Source organism: Lepidochelys olivacea (genome assembly GCF_965140295.1).
Source record: "Lepidochelys olivacea isolate rLepOli2 genome assembly, chromosome: 7".
In the NCBI taxonomy this organism is placed as follows: domain Eukaryota; kingdom Metazoa; phylum Chordata; order Testudines; family Cheloniidae; genus Lepidochelys; species Lepidochelys olivacea.
This window is the reverse complement of record NC_140417.1, coordinates 110,033,077-110,046,749: the sequence shown is the minus strand read 5'-3', so window position 1 is coordinate 110,046,749 and position 13,673 is coordinate 110,033,077. Positions and strand designations below refer to the sequence as shown.

The following is a 13,673-nucleotide window of genomic DNA, read 5'->3' as shown; positions in this document are numbered from 1 at the left end:
TGTCAAGATACCACTTTTTAATCTTTGATTTTAAAAAAAAACCCACTACTACAGTCAGGATATAAGAAAGTCAGATCACAGTAAGAAGTTTGTCAAAGGTTTAAAAATATAACACAAGATGTTAAATGGCCTAGTTCTAATAAGCTGAATGGTGAGACTAAATAAATGCAGTCCATTAACAGTGCACCTCACACTAGGGTTGCCAATTTTGGCTGGATGTATTCCTGGAGATTTCATCACATGACAATCTTTAATTAAAGATTAACCTTTAATTCATAGATACAAAGGTCAGAAGGGACCATTATGATCATCTAGTCTGACCTCCTGCACAACGCAGGCCACAGAATTTCACCCACCCACTCCTGCGAAAAACCTCTCACCTATGTCTGAGCTATTGAAATCCTCAAATTGTGGTTTAAAGACTTCAAGGAGCACAGAATCCTCCAGCAAGTGACTCATGCCCCATGCTACAGAGGAAGGCGAAAAACCTCCAGGGCCTCTTCCAATCTGCCCTGGAGAAAAATTCCTTCCCGACCCCAAATATGGCGATCAGCTAAACCCTGAGCATATGGGCAAGATTCACCAGCCAGATACTACAGAAAATTCTTTCCTGGGTAACTCAGATCCCACCCCATCTAATATCCCATCACAGGCCATTAGGCCTATTTACCATGAATATTTAATTACCAAAATCATGTTATCCTATCATACCATCTCCTCCATAAATTTATCAAGTTTAATCTTAAAGCCAGATAGATCTTTTGCCCCCACTGCTTCCCTTAATTCCTGGAGACTCCAGGACAATCTTTCAGGGTTGGCAACCCTACTTCACACAAAGCCATACAGTAGGTTTCTCTACTTCCTGCAGTTTTTTATTTTTTTTATCTTTTTCCAATATTTTCTTTTAATTTGATTTCTGCAACTCATCACAAAGCAGTAGCGAAGAAAGACAGAGAGACCCTATGGTAATCAAAGGAAAAAGTCACGTGTGTTACCTGGTAAATTCTTTTTTCTGTTATTTGTACATTGCTTTTGATATTGCAATTATAATTCACAGAAAAATTATATGGCAAGAGAGATCAGAAATTTATTTTCTAAAAATGTTAACTAGTGTGCTACAGAGCTTATTGCCTTACAGAAGGTCATACTAAATTAAATCACACTAGTAGCTGAAAGCCCATGCTGTCGTTTGGGTGTAATTTGTAAAGTAATGCGTGATAAGAGAGCCAAAAAGAGGCTGAGAACTTAAAAACCGGATTGTAACAGACCATGAATCCCAGTGATCATTGAACCCGGTGATATTCTGAACAAAAAGAACGGTCAACCATGCTTGTAAATCTTTCTATGCTACATACTGATTCAGACATTTTATGCTTCAGAGTGATGTTTGGTTACACTGGGTGTGCTGGTTGTGTTATGCCCGGAGAGTTGTGTGGATTTGTGCATGTGGCAAATGAGTGATCTGTATTAACATAAGGGACTGTGTGTGTTTGAGGTTATTTGGTATGCTGATTGTGTTGTGTGGGTGGATGTCTTGATTTGTATCTGGTGGGAAGAGGGGCTGTGCTTGGAGATTTATGTGGGTACACTAAGGCTACACTAGCCACTACTTTGTCCATCCCCCAACTTTTTCTTAATTGGTGGGGTGGGAAGGGAGATGTGGTTCTCCTCTTGCTGTACACCCTCTTTAACACCTGGGCACTTGATTCCTCCAACCACACCACACCAGTCACATTTTACTTAGCATTTTGATATTGAAACTAGAAAAGAGCATAGGCAGCTGGACAATAAAATATTATGTCCTCATAATCGTAAGATGGACATCTTTAGCATGAAGTACTTAGAGAACAGTGACATCTACACAAAATGATGTTTGTGAAAGCGTAATTGTTGTTTTGGCACTAATATGCCTCATTCTTCCTCCTAGAACAGTGGTTCCCCGCTTGTGCGGGGAAAGCTCCTGGCGGGTTGGGCCAGTTTGTTTACCACAGATTCAGCCGATCACGACTCCCAGTGGCCGCGGTTCGCTGCTCCAGGCCAATGGGAGCTGCTGGAAGCGGCGCGGGCCGAGGGATGTACTGGCCGCCACTTCCAGCAGCTCCCATTGGCCTGGAGCAGCGAACCGCAGTCACTGGGAGCCACGATCAGCCGAACCTGCGGACGCAGCAGGTAAACAAACCGGCCCGGCCCGCCAGGGGCTTTCCCTGAACAAGCGGCAGAACAAGTTTGGGAATCACTGTCCTAGAACATTACTAAATTTATACCTTTATAAATAACCAACCTTATTACACTGCATTTTTACTGGGAGACCCAAAAAAACCCCACAGTATGGCACCCATTCCCTTATCTTTAAATCTTATTTTAAGTACTGTTCTTGGAATCTGTATTTAAATCCTCTAGTTCTTTGCCATTTTATTCCTACCTATTCTGCTTTTTCTCCTAAAACCTACACTTGAAAATATTATAGTTTCCCAGAATTGCGACAGAATCTGATTGCCCCCCATTTTAAGAAAAGTCCAATAAATTTACTTACGCATTAGGCTGTAAATGTGCTTTTCTGCAACATGTTCCGTAAACAGCTTTATAAGGTCATCTTTTAAGTCTCTGTTAAGCTTGGTTTCTATGTAAAATTTATTCTGGAAAACAATACAGACAAAGGTTTTTATATTTGACTTTACAATGGCAGACTAAGCAAATATACTTTACCACCGAATGGAGTCCAAATTTAAAAACTGTAATAATGCTATTGTTTGAATTCTAAACAGATTACTTGCTAATCTGATTCATATTACACAAACGAGCCCTGATTCTACAAACATGCAACATGCTTAAAGTTAAGCACATGAGTAGCACCACTGAAGCCAATGAGACATCCTTAAGGTTAAGCACATGCATGTTTGCAGAATTGGGGTTTGCATCTGCAAAATACATTTTATTTTAATGATAGTTTTGAACAGACTACAATACCCAAGTAGGAGTCGATATCATGTTTATAGCAATAATGTGTTTATCAAAGGCATCAAAATGTTTAAGATGTGATTTGTTATCTGCGAAATTCTACTCACTTACTTGTTTTTGAAGGACAGGAGTGAGGTGGGGGGTGCATGTGTATAAAAAACATCTGAAGTGTTTTTCATCAGCTTCATGGCAAGGGAGTGTTAGCAGATTTTGTGCCAGCACGGGTAGTTTCATGAGGATTATACAAGTCTTCATGAAAGACTGCCAAATAGTTTATGAACAAAACTGACTGACTTTGAAATTATGATCTGGTTGGGAGGTCCTGCAGATTTAAGTTTTTGGCTTAGTCTTTTTCGTAAACTGTTTTTAATTCAACTACTCCAAGAGAAAACCACCACTACACAACCACTATTTACACTTAACCTTACAATATTTTTGCTTTGCTGCCACAGAGTCAGTTAGCAAGCAAAAAAAGGAGCACCAATCAACACACCCTATTCCCAGGAATAAATCTCACTGCAGATAACTAGGAGTTTAAACCAACCATCCCAGTAGAACCACGGAGGAAAGGAAATGTGAAATACTACAGCAGAATACACTTGCTATTCTCTAATCATAATCTGCAATACATTAAATAGACCAGAAACAGATTTATTTTGACAGGTTTCAGAGTAACAGCCGTGTTAGTCTGTATTCGCAAAAAGAAAAGGAATACTTGTGGCACCTTAGAGACTAACCAATTTATTTGAGCATGAGATTTCGTGAGCTACAGCTCACTTCATCGGATGCATACTGTGGAAACTGCAGAAGACATTCTATACACAGAGACCATGAAACAATACCTCCTCCCACCCCACTCTCCTGCTGGTAATAGCTTATCTAAAGTGATCACTCTCCTTACAATGTGTATGATAATCAAGTTGGGCCATTTCCAGCACAAATCCAGGTTTTCTCACCCTCCGCCCCCCCCCCCCCACCCCTCCAAACTCACTCTCCTGCTGGTAATAGCTTATCCAAAGTGACCACTCTCCTTACAATGTGTATGAAAATCAAGGTGGGCCATTTCCACCACAAATCCATATTTCAGAAACACCAATTTTGTTTAGGTTTCAGAGTAGCAGCCATGTTAATCTGTATCCGCAAAAAGAACAGGAATACTTGTGGCACCTTAGAGACTAACTTATGCTCAGATAAATGTGTTAGTCTTTAAGGTGCCACAAACACTCCTGTTCAATTTTGTTTAGTAATTTATGTTAATAGCAGTCCTAAATTTGAAATGAGTTTAGGAAAAAAAACCTGAAATGTTGAAGTGTTTGTTTTGATTTAATTTACCACAATTAAGTGTTTTAAAGCACCTTGGTTCCTTGCTCAAACGATGCTGGTAAAGTTTGCAAAAATACCTAAATCCAATTGATTTTGATAAAGGCAACAAACATTTAGAACCATAGAAACCCACAGTTTAGCGTCCTTTCTCATGCCGTGTCAAATGCTGTGCTGAGCACGTGCAACATTTATAGCTAAATTCTGTTCAGTCAGTTTTCAGTCCAAGACATCTATGGTACGAGTCAATAGACCACAGGTTGAATTTCCAAAGGGGTCCACACCTCCATTTTAAATTTTTTAGAGGTTCACAACTGAAAAAAGTTTGAAAACCACTGATCTACATGTCTGATAATTCTGTTCATAACTATAGTTTCAACCAATTTGCCCGGTACTGAAGTTAGGCTTATTGGCCTGTAATTGCCAGGATCTCCTTTAAATTTAAAATTTAAAAATTGACAATACATTACCTACCATCCAGTCATCTGGTACACAAGCTGATTTACGTGAGAGGTTACACACCACAGTTAGCAGTTCTGCAATTCATATTTGAATTCCTTCAGAACTCCTGGGTGAACACTATCTGATCCTAGTGATTTACTACTGTTTAATTTATCAATTTGTTCCAAAACCTCCTCTACTGACACCTCAATCTGCGACTGTTCCTCAAACTTGTTACCTAAAAATGGTTGGTGTGTGAATCTTCCTCACATCCTCTGCAGTGAAGACCTATGCAAATAATTAATTTAGCTTCTCCACAATGGCCTTGTCTTCCTTGAATACTCCTTTAGCACTTCTATCATCCAATCACCCTAATGTCTTTTTGGTAGGCTTCCTGCTTCCGATGCATTGAAAAAAACGATGTGTTGTTAGTTTGTGTGTCCTTAGCTAATTGTTCTTCAAAATTCTTTCTTGGCTTGCCTTCTTATACTTTCACACTTGACTTTCCAGAGAGTATGCTCCTTTCTATTTGCCTCAGTAGGATTTGACTTCCAATTTTTAAAGGATGCCTTTTTGCCTCTAAATGCCTCTTTTACTGTGCTATTTAGCCATGGTGGCATTTTTTTTTTATTTTTTTATTTTTTTGGTCTTCTTACTGCATGAAGATACTGCATTTGATTTGGACTATGAATTATGTTCTACAGTTTTCCTAAGGAAAACACTCAGAATTTCTCTATAGCTATTGGCATTTTCATTCTTTTTAATTAGGATAGCAATGATAAGAGATCACACGTCTTTTATACTTCATTAGAAAAGGTGTTATGACTTTAATCTGATCCCATTATTTTTATAATTTTAGTAGGTGTCCCAATTAGTTTTGAAAAATGATGCAGTGTTCCAGTGATGTCTTTTACAGTACAAGGTGGTTTAGTACCATCTAGGTATTTATCAAATCACATTCATGGCTCAAATTGATAACTTCAGAGAGATGACTTGACACATCTTGTACAACATTCCTAAATACATTAATTAATAATGCAAACTGGTGGAATTAATATTAGTCATGGCATTACAGTACAGAAATTATGCATAAATCAGATTCATATGTACCCTTTGCTGAACTTTAAAAGAGATTGGTACATTCATGTTCTAACAAGTGTGCCCTTTGTCAGACCTTATTTCCTTGTTCCCTGAAATTTCCCAATAAATAGTTGCATGGAGCCAATGATGCAACATATAGTTTTTTCGGGTATAGGAGCCATCAGCTAGCTAGGCCACTGTAAACTCTAACTCTAGCTAGACCCAAAGTACTACATTAATGGTATTTGCAATGTCAGATTTACCTATCTTTTTCGCCAGCTGACTAGAGCCAGTTAAAGTGATTTATCTATACAGAGTCTCCCTTCCATGCCAACTCAGACAGCTGATGTCTGACAGCCAGAAACAAGCACAGCAGTAACTATTTTTGTCTGGGTGGGGTGAGACACCGAGCTGAGAAAACAACAGATCTGACTGGGACAGCGGGGGAAAGATAGTCAAAGCATTCTAATAAGTCTGTCTCGGCCATGATTAAACAAATTAGACAACATGCTCTCTCGCTCTTTGGTGGTGAAATGGTGGAAAGTGGTGGAAATGCCATTACTTAAGTTTTATAACTGGAAAAGCAACACAGAATATGGGGGGGGGAGTAGGGAATACTGCTGAAACAACAAGGGGGAAAGATTAGATGGCTTTTGTATCTCTAATTTCTATAATGCTGTGACAGAAAACATTACTGTATGTATCCTATCATACAGGCAATATTACAGAATATAAATGATCTATTTGTTTACTTGGAAATGCTGTTTACATGCTATATCCACTTTCTGTTTCTCACAAATGTAGTTATGCTGTAAGTGATAAATATTTCAGTACAGAAAGGCCAAGGAGGAGGGTTTTCTCCCCCCTACCCCCTTTAGTGAAGAGACCAGCAGATTTTTTGTAAAAGTTAACTGCAACTAAAATGTCAAATGTGAACCTGAGTTAGTGCTAATAAGGTGAACCAGGAAATGTGAAAGAAAAGCACTTTTACTACCATCCATGCAATATATTCTCCATCCAGCGAGCATCAATGTTTGTGGAGGTGCCAAAATAAGAATGCTAATATTTGAGAAGAATTGTAGTGGTGATGAAATTCAGCAGTCAAAACTAGAAGGGCCAACACTTTTGTTCAGACTGACTTCATGACATGAGATGTAACGGGGTTTCAACTGCTGGGACTCAGCCATGACATAATTTGGACAAATCCATGTAAGAAAGGAATAATCAAAGTCTAGACAAAAATAGGAGAATATTCCAAAATTATAAATTTAAGGGAGTAATAGGAAATGTTTTGTTTGTTTAACTTGAATTCCACAGTTTATGTCCCACAGCATGTTGTGTAGTAAACCCTTAGTAAGCATCCAGAAGTGAATCCTATTTTTATTTGGATTTATTAAAAAAAGATGCACCTAAGTTCTAGGTGTCCTGGATAATTATTTAAAGCTGGGATTTTCAAAGGAGCCAAAAGAGTTCAGATGTAGGCTGCTGCTGGCTAGATCTTTGTTTAGTTGTGCAAGAAGGCTGGGATTTCAGAGGACTCCAAGTCCACCGAATTTCAGTGGAAGTTAGGTGCTTAGCTTCTTTAAGATCCTTAGAAAAGCCCAGCCTAAAAGCACACCTAAACAAAGAGTAAACCAACAGCAACCTTAAAACCATAAATGACAGCTCTTCGCAAAAGGAAGAAATGAGAATTCCTTCTCCTGCAACAATCCCTTCTCCGGAAATCTACCACCACCACCTCATAAAGATGAGCCTTACAGGATATGCGGGAAAACACACTGAGCTGATCAAGCATACATACTTCCTACATTTTCAATGCTCCCATACATGTCATGGGACCTGATCCTGTACTACTGGAGTCAATAGGAGTTTTGCTATTGACTTCAGTGGGTACACACATTCAAACCACAGCAAAATACACTGTTAGGCCATACTGAGGAGACAAGCTGAGACAAGCCAAGGAGCTCAGGAACAAAAACACGTTCAAGATGTACCACAGATTTCTCAGGAAAAAAGGTTGTTTGACTCCTTCATGGGGGAAGCGGGGGTTAAATACGAATACTGTTATCCTTACAAAATACATTACTTGAATGCAACTTGACAATACAGAAAAGGCCATTCATGGTAATAATTAAATTTTTCAAAAAGAAAAGGAGTACTTGTGGCACCTTAGAGACTAACCAATTTATTTGAGCATGAGCTTTCGTGAGCTACAGCTCACTTCATCAGATGTTTCCACAGTATGCATCCGATGAAGTGAGCTGTAGCTCACGAAAGCTCATGCTCAATAAATTGGTTTGTCTCTATGGTGCCACAAGTACTCCTTTTCTTTTTGCGAATACAGACTAACACGGCTGTTACTCTGAAAAGCTAAATAGTAACTTAGGTTCATACTATACATATGAAGCTTTCTAAGCATTAGTTTATTCCTGTTTTAAGTTACAAGTACCTTCTTTTAAACACTGGCCACTGGGTGTGGCCCCAGTCCCACAATCTGATCCATCCAAGTGGGCCCTTCCATCCATGCAGAGTCCCATTGAAGTCACTTTTCAGAGTAACAGCCGTGTTAATCTATATTCGCAAAAAGAAAAGGAGTACTTGTGGCACCTTAGATACTAACCAATTTATTTGAGCATAAGCTTTCGTGAGCTACAGCTCACTTCATCGGAAAAAATACCTCCTCCCACCCCACTCTCCTGCTGGTAATAGCTTATCTAAAGTGATCACTCTCCTTACAGGAGATCACTTTAGATAAGCTATTACCAGCAAGAGAGTGGGATGGGAGGAGGTATTTTTTCATGCTTTGTGTGTATATAATAAGATCTTCTACACTTTCCACAGTATGCATCCGATGAAGTGAGCTGTAGCTCACAAAAGCTTATGCTCAAATAAATTGGTTAGTCTCTAAGGTGCCACAAGTACTCCTTTTCTTTTTACTGAAGTCCTGCCCGGGTGCTAGAACATTCCCATACAGATCAGATTATAGAATCATGGCCCATGATGCAAATATTTGAAGAAAATCATAACTAGGAAAAAGCCCACTTCATCGGATGCATAGAATGTAACATATAGTAAGAAGATATAGATAGATAGATAGATAGATATACATACACACACACACACACACACACACAGAGAACACGAAAAGGTGGAGTAAGAGGTTAATTAATTAAGATGAGCTATTAGCAGCAGGAGGAAAAAAACTTTTGTAGTGATAATAAGCTGGCCCGACAGTCTCTATGCAAAAGAATAAATGGACACAAATCTGACATCAGGAATCATAACATTCAAAAACCGGTAGGAGAACACTTCAACCTCTCTGGCAACTCAGTAACAGATTTAAAGGTGGCAATTTTGCAACAGAAAAGCTTCAAAAACAGAATCCAAGGAGAAACTGCTGAGCTTGAATTAATATGCAAACTAGATACCATTAACTTGGGTTTGAATAGAGACGGGGAGTGGCTGGGTCATTACACATATTGACTATTTCCCCATGTTAAGTATCCCCACACCTTCTTGTCAACTGTCTAAATGGGTCATCTTGATTATTACTACAAAAGTTTTTTTTTGTTTTTCCTCCTGCTGATAATAGCTTATCTTAATTAATTAGCCTCTTACTCCACCTTTTCATGTTCTCTGTATGTATATTATATCTATCTTCTTACTATATGTTCCATTCTATGCATCCAATAAAGTGGGCTGTAGCCCACAAAAGCTTATGCTCAAATAAATCTGTTAGTCTCTAAGGTGCCACAAGTACTCCTGTTCTTTTTGCGGATACAGACTAACACGGCTGCTACTCGGAAACCTGTCATAATTAGGAAGCGAAGCTATGTCATTTTATGCATGGGGTCCTACCAAATTCACAGCCATGAAAAAGCATCATGGACTGTGAAATCTGGTCTTTTGTGTGCTTTTATCCATACTATACAGATTTCACAAGGGAGACCAGCATTTCTCAAATTGGAGGTCCTGAGCCAAAAGGGAGTTGCAGGAGGGGGTCACAAGGTTATTTTAGGGGGGTTGCAGTATTGCCACCCTTATGTCTCTGCTGCCTTCAGAGCTGGGCAGCAAGAGAGTGGCGGCTGTTGGCTGCGCACCCAGCTCTGAAGGCAGAGCCCTGCCAGCAGCAGCGCAGAAGTAAGGGTGGCAATACCATACCAGGCCACCCCTACTTCTGTGCTGCCGCTGGCAGCGGCTCTGTCTTCAGAGCCGGGATCCCAGCCTGCAGCCACCGCTCTCCAGCTGCCCAGCTCTGAAGGCAGAGCCGCTGCCACCAGCAGAAACGCAGAAGTAAGGACAGAAGTACCACAACTCCCCCCAAGAAGAACCCTGTGACCCCTCCACAAACTCCTTTTTGGGCCAGGATCCCTACAATTACAATACCGTGAAATTTCAGATTTAAATAGCTGAAACCATTAAATTTATTATTTTAAAAATCCAATGACCATGAAATGGACCAAAATGGATAGTGAATTTGGTAGGGCCCTATTTATGCAGTGATGGTTCTTTAATGTGTTTTTCCCTCTGGGTGCCCCACTGTAGGTGTGCTTGCGCCTCTCCTCTGCACTGCTGACTGGAGAACTTCAGTGCAACGTCCACTGGGCCCAGACATGCTGCGCCATGAGGCTAGCCAGTGCACACAGGCTAACCCTCCCCGGTTCTCTCTCCACTGCAGAGTCAAGACAAGAATTCTGAAGTAGAGGGAGCAGGGTGGATTGTGGAGCACCCATAGGGGGACACATCTCGAAGAATCCTGGTTACTGCACAAGGTAACTTCTTCGTCTTCTTCGAGTCGTGTCCCTATGGGTGCTCCACTGTAGGCGACTCCCAAGCAGTATTCCTTCTCGAGGGCTGGGACTGCGGAGTTGGGTCAGTTACAGATAACAGTCCTGTGGAGCCGAAGATGGCATAGGAGGCAGAGTCCCAGTGATCACCCTGTGTTCTGCGAAAGTTTAGACTGATGCTCACGTCACCGCTGTACAGATCTAGAAGATAGGGACATTCTTGAGGAAGGTGATGGATGAGGAGATCGACTTTGTGGAGTGTGTATGTATGGCATTTGGAGAGATGTGTTGGGACATGCACGAAATCTGAAACCTGGACCATTTCTGCAGGTATCATAGAATCGAATCATAGAATATCAGGGTTGGAAGGGACCTCAGGAGGTCATCTAGTCCAACCTCCTGCTCAAAGCAAGACCAATCCCTAATTTTTGCCCCAGATCCCAAATAACCCCCTCAAGGATTGAACTCACAACCCTGGGTTTAGCAGGCCCATGCTCAAACCACTGAGCTATCCCTCCCCTCAAGTACAAGTACAACATGTCAAGGATATTCTACTGTGTAACAGAACTCTTGTATCTCTCTTGAACAGGAGGAGCTTTTTAGGTGTTAGAACCAAGCAGGAGTCATGCCTTGAGGTGGAGAATCCCCAAGTTGGAATGCAGGGTATGTTCTTTGTTCTATGACAAGCGGTGCGGAATGGTCGGGAGAGAGACTGGTGAGTACGTTGTGAGCTGACACACGTAAGGGTACTAGGTCTGACTCAGCCAACTAGGTGCAATCAGAATGACATGAACTCCATCCCTTTTTATTTTCAGCAGAACCTTCAACAGTAGGGGAAATGGAGGGAAGAGGTAGAGAAGGTCCCTATGCCAAGGGAAGAGGAAAGCATCGCCCAACAAGTGCTGTCCCATCCCCGCTCTGGAGCAGTAGTGTGAACATTTCTTTTTCAGGTGAGTGGCGAACAGGTGTGTAGACTGGGTGGTATGTCTCCCCATCACTTGAACTGGTTGTGAAGTACTGTTGGGTGTATCTCCCACTCATGGTCATGTGGGAATTTGCAACTGAGACTGTCCACTATCAAGTTTTCTGTATCCAGGAGGTACGCTGCAGACAGTATAATGTTGTGGGAGATGTCCCAATTCCATAAGCTCATCACTTTTGTGCATAGGTAGGGCTATCTAGCTCCCCCCTGCCAATTGACGTAATACATAAAGATCCTGACAGATAACTTGGCCTGTGTGTGATCCTGTGAGCAGCGGGAGAAAATGGGTGCAGGTTTTCCTGACCGCTCTCAGCTCACTGATGTGGAGGGATATCTCTGAAGGCGACCATTTGCCTTGCATTGTGAGGCCGTTTTGATGCACGGCCCACCCTATGAGTGAAGCATTGGTGATGAGGAGCAATAACAGTGATGTTTGTGAGAAGGGGATCCCTTTGCAAACATTGTCTAGGTCCTTCCACCAGTTTAAGGAGTTTTTGATCCTGGTGGGTAGCAACAGGGATTTGTCCAGTCTGTCCTTGATTGGTCTGTAAACTGAGATGAATCACATTTGGAGACATCGCATGTGAAGCCTGACATGTGATACGACTGCTGTGCCTGCTGTCATATGCCCCAAGAGTTGGAGGCAGACTCTAGCTGGTATTTGTGGGCTGCTTTGAATAGTGTCTATGAGTGTGACTAGGGATAGGAACTTGTGTTGGAATAAGAGGGCTTTGACCCATGACGAGTCAAGGTCAGCCCCTATATATGCCAGGCTTTGCACTGGAGCGAGGATTGTCTTCTGGGTGTTGATCTGTAGGCCCAGTTCTGTAAAGTGTATTGTAGCTTTAGTGACTTGATGAGCCTCTCAAAGAGATTGGGCTCTGAGAGGACAATCGTCCAGCGAGAGGTAGATCACTATCCCTTGAGAATGTAAATGAGCGGCAACCACTGAGAACCTTGGAGAATACTCTGTGGGCTGATGATAGCCCGAAGGAGAGCACTCATTATTGGTAGCGGTTGTGACCCAGAGCGAACCAGAGGAATCGTCTGTGAGCTGGTAGGTTTGAGATATAAAAATAGGTGTACTGGAGGTTGAGGGCTGAAAACCAGTCTCCCTATTCCTGTCGTTGCTAAAGTGACCATCTTGAATTTTTGAGCCTTGACAAATTTGTTGACAGCTCTGAGATTTAGTACGGGTCTCCAACCTCCCTTCCTTTTGCGTATTAGGAAATAACGAGAGTAGAACCCCTTGCCTCGTAGATGTTAGGTACTGGTCCTATGGATCCTAACCGGAGGAGGTGATCTATCTTCTGTCATAGTAAACTCTCGTGAGAAGGGTCCCTGAAGATGGATGGGGAAGGGTGTTGTGGAGAGGAATGGGGAGGTAAAAATGGATGGAGTACCCAGTTCGAATGATCTCTAGGACTCATCGGTCCAATGTCATGCATTCCTAGGCACTGTGGAATGCTTCCAATTGGTGGCCAAACGGGGATAGAATGATGGTCAGCTGTGTCAGTGTAGCCAGACAGCCAGCCCCCCCTCTCAGACCAGCATTGCTGGGAACACAAGGGAGCCAAAACAACAGGGCACTTAACATAAATTCCAGCACAGCCTTTGAAGCTGTGAGAAGCACAGGTGTGCTGCTACAATGTACCTCTGGGAACATATACAACGATTAGGCTCACAGCAGACAGAGAAGCTGTGACAGACATGGCTCTTAGCCCCTACTAAATAGCGTGATGCACACACCCCAACATCCTAGGTGGGAAAATATTTACCCTAATAAAAGGAATGTCCAGTAGTCGAAACTTATTGTTTCTCTCCCTTGCAAGTGTAAACTACTCTTGCGAGAGCTGGCGTCACCTAGACAGACCAGCCCCAATTTGGCATAAGAAAGGAGAAAGAGAATAAAGGAGTACAGAGGTTTAAGTATGGGACCTACAGCACCAGGATTTTTGAGTGCTTTTCACTATCTATCTGCTGGTCAGATAAGTGACAGCCTCCCAAGGCTTCTGCAGCTAAGAGGGTCCCTAAGCCTTGTCCCTTATTCGTCTTTCCGCGGAATTGAGTGAAAGATCCTGGCTTGGCACCGCTGGAATCGTGCA

General features: G+C 41.8%; 1 protein-coding gene across 1 annotated transcript in view; it reads right to left on the bottom strand.

Moving 5' to 3' along the window:
- The window catches only part of CACUL1 (CDK2 associated cullin domain 1), an 84,760-nt gene that overhangs the window by 28,260 nt on the left and 42,827 nt on the right, over positions 1-13,673 (bottom strand). The window contains exon 5 of the mRNA XM_084633830.1: positions 2,534-2,636. Within this exon, the coding sequence (XP_084489956.1) occupies positions 2,534-2,636 (103 nt within the window). The remainder of the gene's footprint in view (positions 1-2,533; positions 2,637-13,673) is intronic.